At 33.6% G+C, this 19,507-nt stretch overlaps 1 protein-coding gene across 1 annotated transcript in view; it reads left to right on the forward strand.

Moving 5' to 3' along the window:
- TTC6 (tetratricopeptide repeat domain 6) overlaps nucleotides 1–18,927 on the forward strand; it is a gene marked incomplete at its 5' end in the record, with an annotated part of 58,320 nt that extends 39,393 nt beyond the window's left edge. Inside the window, 14 exons of the mRNA XM_082762827.1 lie at nucleotides 141–223; nucleotides 1,328–1,404; nucleotides 2,246–2,406; nucleotides 4,501–4,635; nucleotides 6,057–6,206; nucleotides 6,469–6,609; nucleotides 7,291–7,404; nucleotides 8,869–8,988; nucleotides 11,516–11,595; nucleotides 13,286–13,508; nucleotides 14,534–14,686; nucleotides 14,884–15,054; nucleotides 16,988–17,213; nucleotides 18,678–18,927. Coding sequence (XP_082618953.1) covers nucleotides 141–223; nucleotides 1,328–1,404; nucleotides 2,246–2,406; nucleotides 4,501–4,635; nucleotides 6,057–6,206; nucleotides 6,469–6,609; nucleotides 7,291–7,404; nucleotides 8,869–8,988; nucleotides 11,516–11,595; nucleotides 13,286–13,508; nucleotides 14,534–14,686; nucleotides 14,884–15,054; nucleotides 16,988–17,213; nucleotides 18,678–18,814 — 1,971 coding nt within the window. The 3' untranslated portion in view covers nucleotides 18,815–18,927. The remainder of the gene's footprint in view (nucleotides 1–140; nucleotides 224–1,327; nucleotides 1,405–2,245; nucleotides 2,407–4,500; nucleotides 4,636–6,056; nucleotides 6,207–6,468; nucleotides 6,610–7,290; nucleotides 7,405–8,868; nucleotides 8,989–11,515; nucleotides 11,596–13,285; nucleotides 13,509–14,533; nucleotides 14,687–14,883; nucleotides 15,055–16,987; nucleotides 17,214–18,677) is intronic.
- Nucleotides 18,928–19,507: the final 580 nt, after the last annotated feature.

Genomic DNA, 19,507 nt, shown 5'->3' on the forward strand with positions numbered 1-19,507 from the left:
AAGTGCTGAGGGCATATGCACCTCATGAGTTATTACCATGTGGGCATTGCAGCCTGTAGAACCCCATTTATGGAAATAATAATTGTCTCCAAATTGTGTCCATATTAAGAGTTAAATTGTTGTTTCTTTTTAAATTACAGATTCATAATTTATCAAATGCTGTGAAAGATATGAATCGAGCCATTCATCTTTATCCAAATAAGTCACAACTGAGGATATTAAGGTACGAAAGTTGAGGTCTTCGCTTGTATCTTACTCTTAAAAAATTTCTGATGCAGAATGCTGTTGGTAGATACCTTGTATCACACGAAACTTGCTCTCAATAGGTTAAAAATGTATATTCCTAGAATTTTTCAAACCTTAGGAACTTTATATCTGTATAGTATAATCTCTAGTTTGGAAAGAGGGACCTTCATATACAGGATTTTGCTCATTGAGGTGCATATCGTTTCTGGGGGGAAAAAAAAAAAGATGTGGAGAGGTGTAATGACAGTACAGGAAGTCTGAACTTAAAAAAAAAAAAAAATCATTTTAAATGTTTTTCCCAAGTGGATGGGCCTTTCACTGATTTGTCTGCAGAATCCAAATAACACAAGGAATATGAAGGACTAAGTCCAGGCCAATTTAATTTTGAATTATTTTTTTCCCCATCTTTGGCTCAGTGAGAAGTACTGACCTTTACCAAGACTAAAAGCTAAAATTACTAGATAAAGCTGTTTCCTCCACTGAAAAGCCATAACTAAGAATGAAATGTTGGGATATCCTGATATATCCTAGTATGTTGGGATATCCTAATACTCCTTAGGTGTATTAGGAGAATTAGTTACTATGTTCCAGTTAATAATGCTGTGTTTTCCCAGTTTTACGAGTGGGTTTGCTTAATTTGTCTCTCAAAGGATGGTTTGGCTAGCAGTAACTCTTAGACTGATAGTGAGATCTGAGAGGCAAAAAAAAGTCTTTGATAACAGAATATCAGATATTAGTTTGTGATGGATTTTAGAAACAATATTAAGATTATTGTCACAGGTCTTAAAATAATAAGGACTGCTATCTGTGGAATACAAAGAAAATATGTTTTTGTAATTCACACTATCTGAAAAGAAGTAAGCATATATTTTCTTGGTGCTCCCATGTTAGAGAAAAATTTAAGAGTTGGAGAGATACTTCTGATGGAAATGAAGAAAAAAATTATGTTTTTATTGGAAGGCATTGTTTTTCCTTTTTCTCTTTTTAGATTAATGAAAACAAATTGCAGCAGCATTTGCAGTTTGAAAGAAACACTTGAAGAGAGTTTTATTAATTGCATCTAATCAATATTTCCTTACAGGGGACGGTATTTAATGGATTTGAAGAAATATGAGCTGGCAAGTTTGTGTATTCACCAACTTGCAGAAATAGATGAAGGTAAATGTCAATTTGCCTACATGGTTGTGAATCATGGCAAGGGTCTGTAAGCAAGAAATTGTTTTTTCTTTTTAAATTCAGGCACACAATTACACAAATAGGTTAATTACCATAGATCAGCTAAAATACAGGGTATTTAAATATGGTATAAATAATGGTGTACATTATTGCCTATGACCTGTGTTTTTTGAATTTTCTATATCTTTTGAGTTCTTTTTTATGTTTTATTTTTATTTATATTTCTTCCTTTCAATATTGGTAACTTCTGCTTTAAAGGAAAAATGAATAGGGATTCTCTTTTGTGCTTATATAGTCCCTAACAAAATATCAGATATCTCTAGGACTGAACCTTCCCAACACATTTGAGCAGTAAAAATGTTGCAGTATAGTAGTTCCTTGTTATGTGCTCGGCATAAAACAGCAGTGTTCAGTGCATTGTGAAGCTCTTTGTGAGTCCATATGGATAGTTATACTGCATGAGATGAATTTCCTGTCACTGGAGTGACCAAGAGTGGGTACACGGAGTATAACCATATAAAAACAAAGCAAACATATGGTGATAATCCCACATAGCATATCCTTCTTAGATGTGGGGCGAGGAAGGTAAATGCTATTGGTATTTAGCCGTTGAACTACACTCACGGATAATTAAGTGTTCATATTCAGACTTTTATGTGGAATTTAGTTTCTTTCTATTTTTATGGCTGATAAAACAAGCTTTGAAATGTAAAATATTTTAATAGCATTTTGAAGTTTACATATCGTTTAAAGGTATCTTATACTGTAGAAATATATGTTGAAGTAGAAGAGATGATCACTTTTTATGGTTGTTTTCTTCCAGAATCCTTTAAGTCTCAGCCTGTTCAGCAAGCACTCATTCAGTCATTTTGTCAAAATCACAATAAAGCCATAGAGAGCTTACGCAAAGCTATAGCAACTCAGCCTGAGCCTTCAATGTTTGTTCTTCTAGGAAAAATACAAATGAAAGCTGAGAAAACAAAGGTTAGAAATGTTTACATTATATATATATATTTATATACATATGCCAAACAAGACAATTTTTTTCTTAATTCTTTTAATATTTTATAAAATCTCCTAGTATAATAATAAATCTTCGTAGTACTTCACTGCTTAAATTATAAGATCTGGGTAAAATTTTTGAACAACAGCAGCACTATTAATTCAGCATAAATTAGGCAATTTTAATTTTAACACATTTTAATTAAAAAATTTATAGATTCAGTTGTATAGGTTAAGGTTGACTGTATGTCATAATTTTGTTTCTTGTGAAATAAAACAGAATTATGCCTGGCATTTTGTGTCTAATAAAATGTTGTACAAAATTGAATGTATGTGAACTAATATATAATATATAGTTGCAGGTGTATTCTCAACTTTGTGAATATTCACATCTCAGAATTTAACAAATGCTGTCACTCCTCTGCCTCCTGCAGTTAGCCAGCGCTTGATGCCTGCAGAATTGTTGAAATTGGCAGTATGGATAGGCTATTTCTTCTTGTAGAGTCCTATTTATTTTTACAAAATGTACAGAGTCCTTTTTCCCTAAACACAACAGCTGGAAGCAACAGGTAGATCAAGAAAACATTGGATCTACCTTATCCATTGAGTTCTGTATTTGACATGAATGATCCTTCTATTTCCTTATAGCTTAATTTTTGCAGCATCTTTTTAAATGAACATCAGGTGTACACTGTGCAGAAATTATACTCCTGCTCCCTGGGATTGTACCAGATAAATCCTCTTGGCTCACTCAACTTTTTTTTTTTTTTTTTTGCTAGGCTTGTGTGTTTTGTTCATTTCAAGCCATAGCACAACATTAATATTTCTGCTGTCTATAAAAGAATGCTAAGTCAAAGATGGCAATCACTAGAAGCATCCTACCCAAACATTTTCAGTTGTCATGGTTAAGAGGATGTTTATTACAGTCCTTCCCTGATTTCTCAGAGTCCTTCCCTGCTCTCAGAGGTGAGGACTGCCACCTCTTTTGGAAAGCTATTACATAAATCTCATGATATGGGAATGTGATCAGCCTTCAGGTTATACTGCTCTGAGAATCAGCTGTGCCTTTAGAATCATATGTGAGTTCTGATATGTACTGTTTTTTTTTCTTGAAATAAGAGTATTTTTTTTAACTGTAGGAATAGAATAAAAGGATTTTAAAATAGCAATAAATGCAGATCTGTTTTGTCTAAAACATCCACTACATTGATGACAATTTAGGTAAGCAGCCACAGTATTTGCAGACACCCCTATAGCTACTGGTATTTCAGGCTGATTTTTCTGAACACTTTTTTTTTTTTTTTTTTTTCATTTTTCAAGAAAAATGTTATAATTCTTTTACTATTCTTAATATTTAAACTTTCAGATATTTTCCTTTCATAATCCTTAAAGGCAAAGGAATAGTTTATCTTGAACTGATCTTAATTTCCTGGTTGTCTTCCTTATTCTCTCCTTTAAGACAAAGAATTATTAAAAAAAGCATAAATTCTTACCACGTCTCATAGATCTCAAGTATTCTGAGAGGTTGTTCACGTTCACCTAAATTTCTTCAATTCAGGATTTTGGTATATTTCTTTATCAGTAATAAGTTTATGCAAGTTGTTTATGGAATAAAGATGTATTTTACATAACTGTTTGTTCTTCTTCTTATTATTATTTACATAAAGATACCTGCAGCAAGTACTTCATTATCATCATACTCCATCAAAAGATATGTTTTCTTCCTGAGAAGAGAGAGAAAAAAAATTGACATTTCAAGGAAAATCAATAAATAGTTATAATTATGCTCCTAAATAGCATACATTTCATTTCTACTGTTATCTCTAGATCATGTACAATAGCTACTTTGTTATATAAAAATCACACAAAAATGTCCATTTTTCTAGTCAGTCTATATGAACAGTTCAGAGATCAAGAGAATGTCTAAATGCAGCAGCATCAAGTAACACTCTAGTAGTCATTTTTACCTTAATGTTTCAGACTAAGAAAACCTTTTAAAAATAATTGAAAATGACTAACAAGTCTTGCAGATTTCAGTTAAGTGCTTTGTAACTAGTAGTATTATCTGTGTTGCAGGATGCTGTGGAAAGTTTTAAACAAGCTATAGAGCTTCAGATGACCTCAGCAAAAATCCTACATAATGCATTTGAGGCTGCTGAAATGTATTATCTTATGGGCCTGTGTTATATGGAGCAAACAAATTTATTACAGGTTGGTATTAATTATATACAATGTGTTAGCCTTTGACTCCACTGCCTGTAAAAAATGATAACCAAATGAATGATTTCAATATTTTCAACAGCCTCCATTGTTTTTAGCATTTTTCTTTTTAACTCACAATGTACATTAGACTGTCCTGCAAGTTTGTGAATATATTTTTTTCAGTGCTAATGTTACGACTTTTTTTTTTTTTTTTTTTTTTTCTGTATGACATTAGTTTGCATTCTAATGTTATAAAAACTACATGAATTTCTTATTCTTTATGCTTATTTTCAAAGACCTTATAGACAGGTACTTGGTAGCATATCAGTGGCTAAGTCAATTAGTACTAAACTTGGACAAGGGAATTCCTAGATTATTGTATTAATTATGGATTTGGCTATATTTTGTTAACCTTCTTCTATATTACTGTAGCTCAAAACATCCCTCTAGATGGTTCTATTTGGCACCTATCTTATCTATGACACTGCCTTACTTAAGGAAATTATATTTGCATTATTTCAATGAAATCAATACTTCTGATTAGAGATTTCTTTGTTAAAAACATATTAAATTTTGGATGCCCCATCCCTGGTGGCATTCAAAGCCAGGCTGGATGTGGCTCTGGGAATCCTGCTCTAGTGGTTGGCAACCCTGCCCAGAGCAGGGGATTGAAACAAGATGATCTTTAAAGTCCTTTTCAACCCATGCCGTTGATTCTATAAAGTCAGTGAGCTTTGTGGCTGGCCTAGTTTGTGTTCATGCAAATGTTTTCAATGTTGATTTTTAGTAAACGTGCCAGTTGCTGATTTGCTAAAAGGCTCAAGACTGAAACTAGAAATATTTGAAAGCAGATTTTCACAGGGTAGGGTAATAATTCCTTGCACTGTCTGCCTCCAACCCCAATTGTCATGAGTGATATTCTTTTGGAAGAAGGCTGTCAAAGTTGTCTGAACTATCTAATGCAATAATACATGACAATTGCAAAAGGTGACTTTCTATATCAGTGCACATCTGATATTATAGCTGCAGATCTAGGAAAAGCTCATGATTTTGTAAGTTCATGTGAATTGTGTGGGGAAAAAACATCTGGATGGATTTTAAAGGAGTTGCATGCTAACCATGTTAGTCTGTTGTAAGAAATAACTTCACTGTTTCAGCTCTGACAAACCATGTGCTTGGATAAACCACTGAAGAAATGAGATTATTAAGCGAGTTAGATTGTACCTTCTTGTGGTTATGATTGCATTACTGGGGTACTTTAAGTAGCTGCAGATAGATGAAAGCAATCAAAACCAATGCAGATACTTGTTGGATTTCAACTGCATAAATAGATTATACTTTGCTGTACAATGAATCAGTTGTTTAACAGCCTATGTTTACAGCTGTACAAACAGACCATATTTAATCTAGATGATATGTCATTCTTTTAGGCCCGTGATGCTTTTAATATGGCTATCAGACTACATTCAAGTTACCCTGATGCTTTTTATCAGCGAGGGCTGTGTAGAATGCAGCTCGGACAAGCTAAGTGCATCCGAGATTTCAATAGAACACTTGCCCTTTGTCCATCACACTTCCAGGTAATATATAAAGACTCCCCAGAATTTGTTTCTGTGGGGTGTTTTAGGATGGGTTCAAAGAATAACAGGTTCTGCATTTAGGGGTGTATTGCCTTGTAATCTGCCAGTAAGCACAATGCAAGGATTAAATAAAAGAAATGACATGCTTCAAAAGATGCATGTTTTTATAGAGCTTAGTTCTTATATTTTACCCTTGTCTTAAATAACCAGCTTATTTTTTTTAGCATTATGCCACATCATCATTCTGTGTTCATCTCTGCAGGCATACATGAGTCGTGCCGCTTACTATGGAAGTAAAGGCAGATACTCTAAGGCAATTATGAATTGTAATGAGGCAATCAAAATTCTTCCTAACAGTGCGAGAGCTTATTTTTACCGAGGCACTTTGAAATATCAGAATAAGGTGGGTATCTCTGTTATTGTTGTACTTCTGCGTTCTCCCCCAAAACAATGTATTTCACTTGCCACTTCATAATGGTAAAACAATGATAAAAACTTTGGAAACCAGTGTTGTTGATGGAAGCAAGGAATTTCAATTGACTATCATACTTTTCTCTTTTGAAGCCACTCTGATTGTTCTGTGTAACTTTCATGATGGATTGGACAAGCTACTGAGCATTAGATGATCTTTAAAGTCTGATCTTTAAAGTCCCTTCCAACTCCAAACATTGTATGCTTCTATGATCTCCTTTTCAGTTCTTCAGGATAGAACCTTACCTAATAAGTACCAAAACTCCATCAAAGATACTGTCTAGGTTAGGCTAAGAAACAGATCAGGCTAGTAAAATTAAATGTTGATTGCAGCACATGTATATCATCTAAACAAAAATTAAAAATGTTTGGTTGTCCAGTCATTGGCAAAATAGAACTTCTGAAGAATTGTTCCTTCTGCCGCAAGTACTGCAGTAACTAGTCCATAGAGAATTGATTAGATACCTTGAAGTACTAACAAAGAAACAATGTAAAAAAAAAAAAAAAAAGTAAATGTAAAATCAAGTTTTCCAAAAGGCTGTTATTTGAGGAGGAATATATAGTGTTGTGAATTGTGAATTATAATTTATACATAGTGTTTTTTCATGTCCAGACATTTAAAGCTGCTATTGAAGATCTCTCAAAAACTATTGACCTCAACAAAACCTGCATTTTGGCATACTATAATCGAGCAATCTGTTATCATCAAATAAAGAACTTCAGAAAGGTATGATATATATTTTTGTAACATCACATGATCACTCAGTTGTTCATATTAGCTAGTAACCTGTCTTTGACAATTAGTCAAAATTTCTGATCTCTTGCAATGTCTGACAATGTATGACAAATGTATGACAATGCTCTTCAAGAAATTGTTTAAAAAATTAATTTTTGGTCCTCATCATGTTAATTTGATACACCTTTGAAAATATAATGGCTATATCCGGAAAAGGACCACAAAATTTGGATGACATCCTACTCTCATCACAACCTTGTTTTACCGGGTGTGTTTATAACTCAGATGACTAACCTGTGAGCTGCCACTACCTCTATTTCTGCTGTCTATTTTTTGTTGTAAAGAAAAAGCACAACAGGACACAAAAAGGCACAATGCAACTTGAGACTGGAAATATGATCATGCTGAACTATCATTTTGATGTCTCAAGTTAAATTGACCTTGGGCAAAGGCCGTTTGTTCATAAAGGTTAAATGGCCAAGAATGATGCAGGGGGTAAAGAAAAAAACAAACAGGGGCGTTGTAGGTAAAAATTTAAGATGTGAAAATGCTAGTTCCTTCATAATACGTTAGTATAAAATTCATTCTTTGCTATCACTTTTTAGAAAAGCTAATTAAAGTACGAGGGAAGTTGCAGAAAAATGTAATAGCCTATTGACAGAAGAAATTTACTGGGTCTGACAAGAACTGTGTTGTTTTCTGTAAAACACTTTCAAATGCCTTCCCCAATTTAGAAGAGGCAAGGAATAGAACTTCCCTTAAGAAGCTAGTATATGGAATACTGCTGTCAAGAACAGGTTTTTTTTTTTTTTTTGTAAAATATCTAAATATCTAGATGTAAAATATCCATTTATTCTTAAGTAAACTATATGAGTTAATTCTTCATGTGAAAAAAAAAAAGATGAAGCATTGTTGCTGAAATATTGTTCAGTTTTGATAAATTTGGGAATCAAGGCTTCCTCAATCTATGCAGTCATATCACTATTTACCTTTTTACAGAATTTACACAAAAAATTACTTAATAAAACTAGTGCTTAGACTTTTCAATAAAAATAAATTGTATTTGAAAATACTTAATTTTAAAAGTATCTTACCTTGGTATTAAACCATGAAAAATGCATTCAGAACTGCTTAAAAAAAAAAAAAAAAGAAAAAAGAAAGAAAAGAAAGAATACGGACAAATTTTATCAGCAGAAAAAATAAAGACTTATTTCCAACTGTAATTTATGTAATACCAAAATAACTTTTAATTTTGCCTGTTAAACGCGTCTGTATAATTTGTATTATCTTTGCTTTTGTACTCTGAGATCAGGTATCTATGTAAGTATAGAAGTCTCCAAATACAGTTAAGTTCAATCTGCAAACAGTGAAACATTGAACTAGCGAGACTGAAGTCAGTGCTTGTGTCTGTCTCTGTATGAATTATTTTCTAAAATGCCTTCTATGTTTTTGTAGGCTTTGAAAGACTATGGAATTCTTATTCTGCATGAATTGAGTAAGGAAATAATTTTTAAAGTGTTAATTAATCGTGGGCTACTCTACATGGAAGTTAGTGATTATGCTAATGCATGTGAGGTACAAAATCTTTTTTTGTTTAAGGCAAATTTTGAGTTTTTTCTTATTTGTAAGCCACTGATGATATAGAGACCAATTTGCAGGCTTTTATATTTCCCTGAAATAGTTGGTATCCTCTTCTCATTTGCTCAACAACTCATACCAGTCTGAAAGCAAATACATGTAAAATGATAGAAATGACTTTTAAAATTTTATGCTGCAAGGGGTAAGCATGGGAATTTTACAAAATTTAATAAGCAAGAATCTGACTTTTCCTCCTTTTCTTTTTTAATCCTTTAAGTCGTTTATGCTGGGTCCAAGTGAGTACTAATTCATTGCAGAATCCAAAATAAATGGAGGGTTCTGATTAATTGAGTGAGCTTGTCCTCTTCCTGTGTGTGTGTGTGTAAATGACCATTTTTGTCGAAAGGGCAGGCAGAGTCAGATCTTAAGTTCATTTTCTTAAATGTAGAGGAAAAAAATGTGTTTCTGACACCTGCATTGCAGAGGACTCCTGTTCATTGGGACTCCATCTGGTATAGCAGAAATCTAAGCATTAAACCACTCTTTCAAACATATGGGCTTTTAATTTAATATGGGCTGTGGATACTTTTCAAGTTTTCTAAAAGTTTTTTTTTTTTCTCTTGTCTTTAAAGAGTGTATTTTTTTTTTGTATTTTTTTCCAAGAATAGTTGCTGCTGCATTCATCGCCTCCATTGTGGACTATAAACATTGGTATTTTCATTACGTGATAGCAACGATGTGAACATAGAAATTCTAAAAAAATATATATTTGAGTAAAAAAAAGTAAAGTAAAAAAATATATTTGTAAAAAAAAAAAGTAAAAAAATATATTTGAGTAAATATAAATTGAAGAATGATTATGAATCCCATTGTCCTACTGGAAGTGCATGCCAAAAGCTCTTTACAGTTTGTAGAGCTTGTGTAGAAGTTAAATAGGAAGATTGCATTATTGGTCTTTAAGATGCAATTGATCAGAATAGTTCAGAAAAGATACTGAGATGGTACAAACTAGTATGTAAGGCCAGTGAAAGGAGACTGAAACGGGACAGAACCAGCAGGCTGAGCAAACAAGTAATTTGAATGGTTTATAGATATGGTTTAACCTAGCAGACAGCTAAGCACCACACAGCCATTTGCTCACTGCCTCAGAGTGGGATGGGGTAGAAAAACAACAAAAAAGGTAAAGCTTATGGGTTGAGATAAAGACAACAGGATAAAAAAGGAAAGGGGGGAAAAAAGATAATGATAAAAGAAGGTACAAAAGAAGCAATGGACAATGCAATTGCCCATTGATGCCTGCCAACCGATGCCCAGACACTCCCCTAACAGCAGCAGTCCCCCCTTTTTTTGAGTTTTATTGCTCATCACTGTGGCCAGTCTGGGTCAGCTGTCCTGGCTGTGTCCCCTCTCAGCTCCTGGTGCACCCCCGGCCTGCCTGCTGGCAGGGTGCTACCAGTGAGAGGCTGGAAAGTCCTTGGCTCTGAGTGAGCACTGCTCTGCAACAACTAAACCATCCTGTGTCATCAGCATTCTCATCCTAAATCCAAAATACTGCACCATACCAGCTACTAGGAAGAAAATTAATTATCCCAGCCAAAACCAGGACAATAGTTAAGACAGATTCACAAAATAGTAATTCGACAGACACAAAATTATGTAACAGCTAACTTAAGGGAAAAAAAAAAAAAAAAAAAAAAGATCATAAATGTGCTAGAGACCTCCTTGTGTATTTATTCTGTTATTTTATTGCAAGTATGTGTAATACATGTATACTGCTTGCTGAAATAACATGTACTCATTAAACTCTACTCAAAATTCCCAAATTGGGTACACTGGGAGGAAGAGGAAAAGTTACAGCTCAGTCTGTCTAAGATCTGAATTGCTGTATAGAGGTGTCTTTTTTTTTTTCCAGTTGATTCTGTGAAGTGTGAGGTGACCTGTGAGGGTTTATATTTGGTTTAAGTAAACTTAACCTGGTCCTTGGAAATTTAATCCTGCATTTACTGTACTTCATGCATAGAGCAAGGCATATACTTCAAACTGCGCATATGAAGACTCACATTAGCTTCCCTGGAAATTCATTGAAAGGCTTTAGTGGATTGGAACAGTGCCTCTCAGTGTTTTTTTAGAAGCAGATCTATAATTTTATGTTGTGTTTACAAAAGGAGAGGATTTATTTTAATAAAATACTGATATATATACATGTCTGCACATCATGAAAGTATTGTGAAAGTATTTTGCCACTTCTGTACCTCCAGCAGGATTAAAATCTTCCATGTTGTTTTATTTTTAAAATCTGAACATACAGAAAATGCTTTCTGAGTTGTGATTCAGTAGATGTACCAGCTAAACCACTCCTACTGTGTACTGGTTGCTTTCCTATGAAGAAGGCCTAAACCACTTCCTTACGTGAAGAGTTATCTCCCCTTTCCTATAGAAGCATAAAGTTGTATAGCTAAAATCACAGTTTTAGGTAAAGTGAAACAATGCAAATTTTGCATTGTTTAATGTCTGTTCATTTCAGGACTTTAAAGAAGCAGCACTGCTTAGTCCAGGTGATCTTTCAAGCAAGATCTTTCAAGCTATTGGAATCTGTTATCATAGGTAAGAGGTAGTTTTGTTTGATGCAGAGTAGAAAAATTAATAATTCCTGAGCTTTATATGCCTATACCCCCTTTCATTTTGAGCATACTGAGAACTGGGGGAGGAGAAAGTGGTAAAGAGGAATTGGGGGGTGGGGAGGGAAGAAATAACTAATATTATAATCTTCTGGTATGAAGCAACCATGTGTTCATGGCAGCATCAGAAGGAAATACTAGGATGATAAAAACTGAATCAAGAGAAGGACTGAAGAAGAAAGAATTGTCAGTCTTGACAGAATTTTTTATTTTGAAGTTTTAAAGTGTTGTTTTATCAAGATGAGATTTATTTTGAAAGGTTAAAGTATATCTGTTAAAACAGATACAAGTTGGAAGAAATAAGATGTGCGTTAGTATTTTTAGTTGTACTCATCATACTGACACTTAGAGTCATTAGCTCCCATTTCACACAAACATAACCTGTGATAAAAAGGGAATTTTAATAGCTCTCTCTACCTATTAGTCTAGTGTAATCTATTTTATTCTAAAGTTACGCTGTTATGTATCACTCCATAAGATTATTTCTGATGAGGCAGCTTGGAAGTAGACATATTCAAGATTGTAGCATCACAACTTCTTGTGTTACCATGCTTATAATTAAAGCACAGCTGGCTCCAACTTTCACAGTGTCTGAATGATGTAGAACTAGCATGGTAATGCCGAGTCCTGCTTCTAAGAACTCAGTATAAGATTTTGGTGTTCACGTCTATATTTACCTGTCAAAAGAAGTTACTGTTAAATGTAAAACTGAGCTAGTACAACCTGTTTTAAATGCATTTGGGATACTATTAACAGGATTGGGATGAAGCCCTAATTTGTTTTGCAACATGTGTTTTTCTTGAAAAAAAGCATTTGATTTACAACCCTTAAAATTATTTGTTAGATTAATCTATAATCTGCCCTCCTTTGGTAAAGAAATCAGGCTGTATTCAGGTGGATTCAAAACAGGTAACTTACAGTCAAAAAATCTCTTACCTTTCAGTATTGAGTTGGTAAAATGAGTTTGTATTTTGACATGCTGAAATTTTTGCTTTTTATGTAAAAGCATCTATTAGTAATCATTTATGTATTTCAGGTATTCTGTTTACACTCACTATACTCCACATGCATCAAATTTTATTTAAGGATGGAATTCCACATTTGGCCTACTCTTTGACCAGAATGGTCTGTCCTTAGTAGCCAGAATATTAGCTCTTTTTACCCTACAAGTGTAACATAGCTGGATAAGTTCAAGAACTGGTAGGAGTAGAAACAGAGAGAAGGCTTATAATAGAGGATTTATGGCTGAAATAAATGTGCCTGAGGAGTTTGCCAAAAAAACATGTTTGGTCATGACGTTTGGACAGCATGAATGACTCAGATAAAGTCTATATTAGAATCTGCTGAGTACAAACAGTGAAAAGGTGAAATCTTTCGCCAGCAGAAGTTAAATGAGAATTTTGCTGCTTTCTTCCTCAGGCCAAGGAATTTAAACTGAAGTTTGACTATCTTCTTTCACTGTTACAATAACCATCAGGGAGCACATATAGAAACCAAACTTAAGAAAAAACAGTGTCCTTTCAGTCAGAATCGAACTATGTTCTGAAGGCATTATGGGATAGAGGATCTTGTTTATATTTTTTTAAACAATAAACAGAGCAAATATTCACTCGTAGCTCTATTTTTAGACTTAATGAATTTGAAGAAGCTGTGAGATCATTTAACCAGGTTATCAAACTAGAACCCATTTCTGTGGATGCCTATATTGGACGAGGAAATTCTTACATGGAAAGCAGACATGAGGCTGGTCTTAAACTAGCACAGAAAGATTTCCTGAAAGCAATTCACCTGAATCCAATGTGTACTAAAGCCAGAATTTGCTTAGGATACAACTTGCAGGTAACACACCAAATTTCATTGTCAATACTATGATTAATCAAACAAAATAAAGTTAATATTGTATGCATATATTTTTACAATGCAAAATGTAAAACAATCCATATGTTAAGACATGTCTTAGTGTGCTTTTTGTTTTTAGATAAATGGATAGACAGTTATTTTCTTTTCACATTTGTACAGAAACTTGTAGATCTACTCTCAATTAATGACATAACAAGTAACCTTGCCATCTGTTTGCACCTGATAAATGAACATTATGAACCACAGAATCACAGAATTGAAGGGACTCAAAAGATGATCAGGTCAAACCCCCCAGCCAAAGCAGGTTCCTCAATGGGCATGTTCTGTGTGTATAAGCTGTTTACAGATGTAAAAGTGGCCAAAATGTTAAATACATGTAAATATATATTTAAAAAATCAATTTAAAACAATCTTATGTGTTCCAGTTATCCAAAATAGTGTTAGAAAGTCTACTAAAATCCTTTGGAAAATTACATATATAATGATCACAGGAGGCACTAACTGAAGGAGAATCCACTTAAAATTAGAAAAGTTTTTAGTTTTTATTTTATTTTATTTTTTATTGTGAGGATGATCTAACATTGGAACTGATTACACATAGAAGTTGTTCAGTCTTCATCTTTGGAGAAGTTCAAAATCCAACTGGATGTGGTCATGGGTGACCCTGCTTTTCAAAAGTGGTGAAAAGAACCTTTTCACCAAAGGTTCTAGGTGATTTTCAGAGATCCCTTCCACCTTCAAACATTCCGTGAATCTATGATATAGAAAAGGTAATACTTGCAATTAAAACAGTTGTAGCAGATAGATTGAATTGCTGTAAAAACAATGAGTGTTGCCTACAAGTTATTTGAAGTCTTTTTTCTTATTTCTTCTGTAATTTAGTTAACTGCATTTGTAAGTAAAAGCATTCTTCCATTTTCTGCTGTAATCGGGTCATTAGTAGGTTGGTTTTTTTCTGACATTTCCTCAGTTTCTTATTGTGCACATACTGCAATTCATTTTAGGTCCATGGAAAGCTTCAGAGAGCTTGGAACCAGTTTACAGTTGCCATTGTTATTGATCCAAAGTGCTATGCTGCATATGATGGACGAGCTTCGGTCTGTCTTCAGATGGGTGAAAATTTTGCTGCATTTCAGGATATAAATGCTGCATTAAAGGTAGATCTTAGATTAAAGTGATTTTACTAAAATTAAACTGGTTTTATGAAGCCAGTTACTACTGTACAAGAACAATTGCCAGAAGGTGCATTTTTAAATTTTATTTTAAAAAGAAATGTATAATTTAAAAGCAGAATAAATTGCTGTATAAATGTGGATTTTCCCTGGATAAGAATGAATTTGGTATTTCCTTTCAGCTCACTACTACTGCTCCACTGCTAACAAATCGGGGTGTCATCAATCAGTTAATGGGGTATCTATCCTGTGCCATGAAGGACTATCAACAAGCAATTTCTGTTGACCCCAATTACGCATTAGCTTACTTCAGTGCAGCAAATATTTACTTCCATAATCATCAATTTTCACAGGTAAGTCTTTAGTCTGTCTTTATACTGTCTTCAGAACATTTTTTTTTCCCTTAACTCAAATAAATACTGTTGGTACAAATCTGTCTTTGAATGCACTTAAACCTTCTTACACTGAATTTCCTGGTCTTTTAATGGGAGATTAATCTGTAGTAATCAATAATAAGTAATTGCCATACTATATTTTAGCATTGATATGAATGAACTAACATTTATGGCAGCTAGGATACACATCACAAAAGTTTGTAAAGAGTTGTAGTACTAAAATTTCACTGACATCAATTAAGCTTTATCAAGCCTAATTCCCATATGTTAAATAAGTTGCCTGGATTCACTATAGCACTATTAGAAGGAAAATGAAAAGAATCTCATACTGATGGGCTTTAATCAAGAAGCCAGATCTTCTACCTTTTACCACAGTAACTTCAGATTTTTAGATCACCTACTTCTGCTTAAATACAATATGCATCTTCAAATATAGAAGAGTTGGATTCTGAAACTCCTCTTGTGAGAGAATTTGAAATATGCTTGAAGGCAAGGACCATTTATTTTTCTCTCAGTTAGAAGGCCCCCCCCCCACTGATTTTTCCTTTGGCTTCCTGTCACACTTCATGGACACAGGCTCAACCTTTTATTTGGTTGGAACTTTGTGGTCCGGCAGTTGTGGAAACCCAAAACCAGTATGGATACTTCAGCAGGTTTTGTCTACTTTAATTAATCCTCTCCTAGAATTGCATCTGTAAACACTTTAGCTTGCAGTTCACATAATGAGGAATTCATCATGTACAGTACAGGCTTGGCATATATTTTTAAACTGAGATTGTACTTCATACAGCACAAGAACTAGATGATGTAAAAAAACAATTTAATGTTCTTGTTTGTTTCTTTGAGTTAAATTCCTTGTTGATTTTGAGCATAAGTTAGACTTGGGTCATAAATTCCTTAAGACTCCAAGGTCAGTGCTCTGCATGTAGATTCTGCTTTGATCATGTAATCTCTCTTTTTTTTTTTTTTTTTTTTTTTCTTTTTACTGCATCTGGTATCATTCATCTATGAGTGGTCTAGCACAATCTATTCTTCCTCTTTCCTATGAAAAAAAAATCTGTGATTCCTTACGCTATCTCCCAGAAGGTTTGGTTACGGACAAAGAAGTTCAAGAATGAATGTTGCATTATAAATCACTTTCTGTGTTAATTCAAATTGAACTCAATGCGTAGCTCATTTCTTCTGTGCTATAATTAAAATTCAGCATAAACAGGTATTCTTTTTTTCAAAATTCTGTCTGTGTGGTTACTAACCCATTTGTGGATGTTGTGGGTCAATCCTGTTAGGCAGCTAAATCCTATGTAGCCTCTCGTCCCCCTCAAGTGGAATGGAGAAGAGAATTGAAAGGGTAAAAGTGAGAAAACTTGTGAATTGAGATAAAAATAGTTTAATAGGTAAAGCAAAGGCTGTGTACACATGCAATGCAAAATAAAGAATTCATTCAATGCTTCCCATTGGCAGGCAGATGTTTAACCATTTTCAGGAAAGCATGCATAATGGTTACTTGGGAAGACAGACACAATAACTCCAAATGTTCTCATCCTTTTCTGTAGCTTTTTGTTGCTTGAGCTTGATGATGTAAGGTCTGGATCCCTTTGGTTAGCTGGGGTCAGTTGTTCTGGCAGGTCAGCATGAGAAACAGAAAAGGCCTTGATGCTGTGTACATACTGTTCAGCAATGTTGGTGTGTTGTTAACACTGTTTTGGTCACAAATCCAAAACATAGCACTGTACAGGCTACTATGAAGAAAAATTAACTCTATCCCAGCAAAAATGAATGCAGTGAATAAGCATAGGGGTGCTTTACTATGCACAAAGAATGTTAAACAGCACGAGCAAATATTCCTCAAGTTTTGACACTGTTTTTTATCTCCAATTCATGTCTTTTTTAGGCCTATTGCTATTATTCCAAGGTATTAAAGCTTGAGCCAAGAAATGAATCTGCTATTATGAATCGTGCTATTACAAATACAATATTAAAAAATTTCGAAGAAGCAAGAGAAGACTTTGAGAAGGCAGTTTGCCTCTGTCCATTCTCTGCAGCAGTGTATTTTAACAGGGCAAATTTCTATAATGGATTAAAGCAATATGAACAAGCTGAGAAAGACATTTCAACAGGTAATCTTAATTACCTGCTATGACTGCCATTTGGAACCATACTAACAATTGTGATGATAAATTACTTGGTTTTATTTCACAATTCAGCAAGTATGTGTGTATTTTTGCTAGCATATTTTCTAGCTAATTAGATAAGGTATTATGATATGATTAAAAAGAGCAAGTTAAAGTAAACATACATGTACTAATTAATTCCAGTCTTTTTTCACTCTTAGAACTAAAAATATATAGATTAGAAGGATAACTGTTTCATATAATGTGTCATATTAGCTGAACAGAACCCCATTTTAAATGAAATTGTGGCAAGAAGTTTTGAGAAAATACAATACTTACCAAGTCTTGAAAAATTTAATTTGTATATGTGTGTATTGAGAAGTCTAGGTGTTATGAAAATGGCAGTCATGTAGTTTATTTCATATATAAGCAAGAAATAAAATGTGTATGCTCATTGTAGAAGAAGTTTTAAAATGGTATTTGCTGGCATAAGCTTTTGTACATGGTTCATGGATAAGAGGAGCTGAATCAAATTCGTGTCTTGATCCTAGTAAAATACAAACTGTTTGTTTGGATTTAAAACAGCTGAACTATGTTTTTTGCTTCTGTTGTCCTTGCTGCTAACACAAGATACAGCAACTCTGGATACACAGGCAATTTTTTTCTCCCAGGAACTAATGCTATGTTTAGTTTGTATTAATTTTGTAGAACAAAACTTAGTACTATGCCTTTGATTTGACATTTGATTGTACAGGTAGTGATCTTTCCAGCAAAATTAACTCTTTAGATTTTTTTAAATTAGTTTACTTTTACTTTTTGAGATTTGTCAAAATAATCATTGTTTTTGTGGTTAATAAAATAATTGCATATTGGGTTTCATGAGTATTATTTTCATGCTATAAGATAATGAAAATTGACTGGACCAGTGAGATGATGCTTTTCAACTAACTTCCTCTCTAAAACAGAATTTTAAAACATCAGATTAAGATTTCCAACAATTTCATAAATCCTTTTTTACATAATAGAGGAACTGAGAAAGCTGTTGTGTACCTTGCCATGTCTGCCATGGATGGTGATAGTTTTTTGTTTTTTTGTTTTTTTTTTTTTTTTTCTGAGATTTTGCTCATATTATAGAGGAAAGCATAGTGCCTGCTGATGGGGCAGAATTGAAATTTGATGCATAAATGGCATCAAAAAGAAAAAAAAATCTGAAGAATGAGTAGCATAACAAAGTTATGCTATTACTTTTATTACTTTTAGGTAAATATGCTATTTACCTTTTCATGTAAAATTAGTATAGGTAATTAGTATATAGATAATGCTTTTCTCTTGTGAAAGCATGTTTTGAGAAAAATTAGAACACTGACAGCAACTTTGAGACCATGCTTCTCTTTATAATTATGTGACGATGTGTAAAAAAAAAGAAAAGAAAAAAAAAACACCCTAATATTGTACTTCTTGTTTTTACAGCATTGTCAATTCAGCCTAATGATGCCTTGATGTATAGACTTAGAGCTGATATTCGTGCTAAATTGGGTTTCAATAAAGAAGCTGTAGAAGACTACAAACAAGCAATCAGCATACAAGAACAGATTGATTGCGTATGAAAATACATCATTTCTATTTACAGATTTCTTAGACTTCTAATTAAAGTCCAACATGCAAAGAAATATATCTTTATTTTTTATATATTTTACACAGATTTTATTTTCCTAAATAATATAATTACCTTGATTCAATCCCAAACTAGCTGGACTTACGAGAATAGAATGCCACATTTTATTTTTATGAGTTACAGATTGTTCTTTATTTGTTAAAGAGAGAATTGATTGTGTTGTACAGTAAATGAAGAACAGAGAAGTAGTAGTTATAAGCAAGAGGCTTCAATCATATTGGTGACAGAATGAGAGGAGAGACAATTCCCTGGCCAGGTGACGTCTGAAGTGTTTGGATATCAAACCTTCTAAGAGGGCTGCCAAATGCCTGTGACTGCTCACTAGGCCTCACTTTCTACCTTATCTCTTTCCAGTTCCCTGTCACTCACACTAGACATTGTGCAAGGTACATGTTACAGAGCATGAGAACTACTCCAGAAACTGAAATTTGAGAAGGTGATTCATTCTGAGAGTAAAAAATTGAGGTCATTTGCTTCCACTTAAATATGTTACACTGTCAGCTTGAAGAGGCATGTAAAAATGCATAAGTAATAGATTGATTGATTGATTGATTTTGGTTCTAAATTGTGAGAGTGGGCTTAAGAATAGGCTTTTATCTAAACATGGAGATTGAAGTGTGAATCA

The sequence above is a fragment of the Aythya marila genome (genome assembly GCF_965140915.1).
Source record: "Aythya marila genome assembly, chromosome: 5".
NCBI classification, from domain to species: domain Eukaryota; kingdom Metazoa; phylum Chordata; class Aves; order Anseriformes; family Anatidae; genus Aythya; species Aythya marila.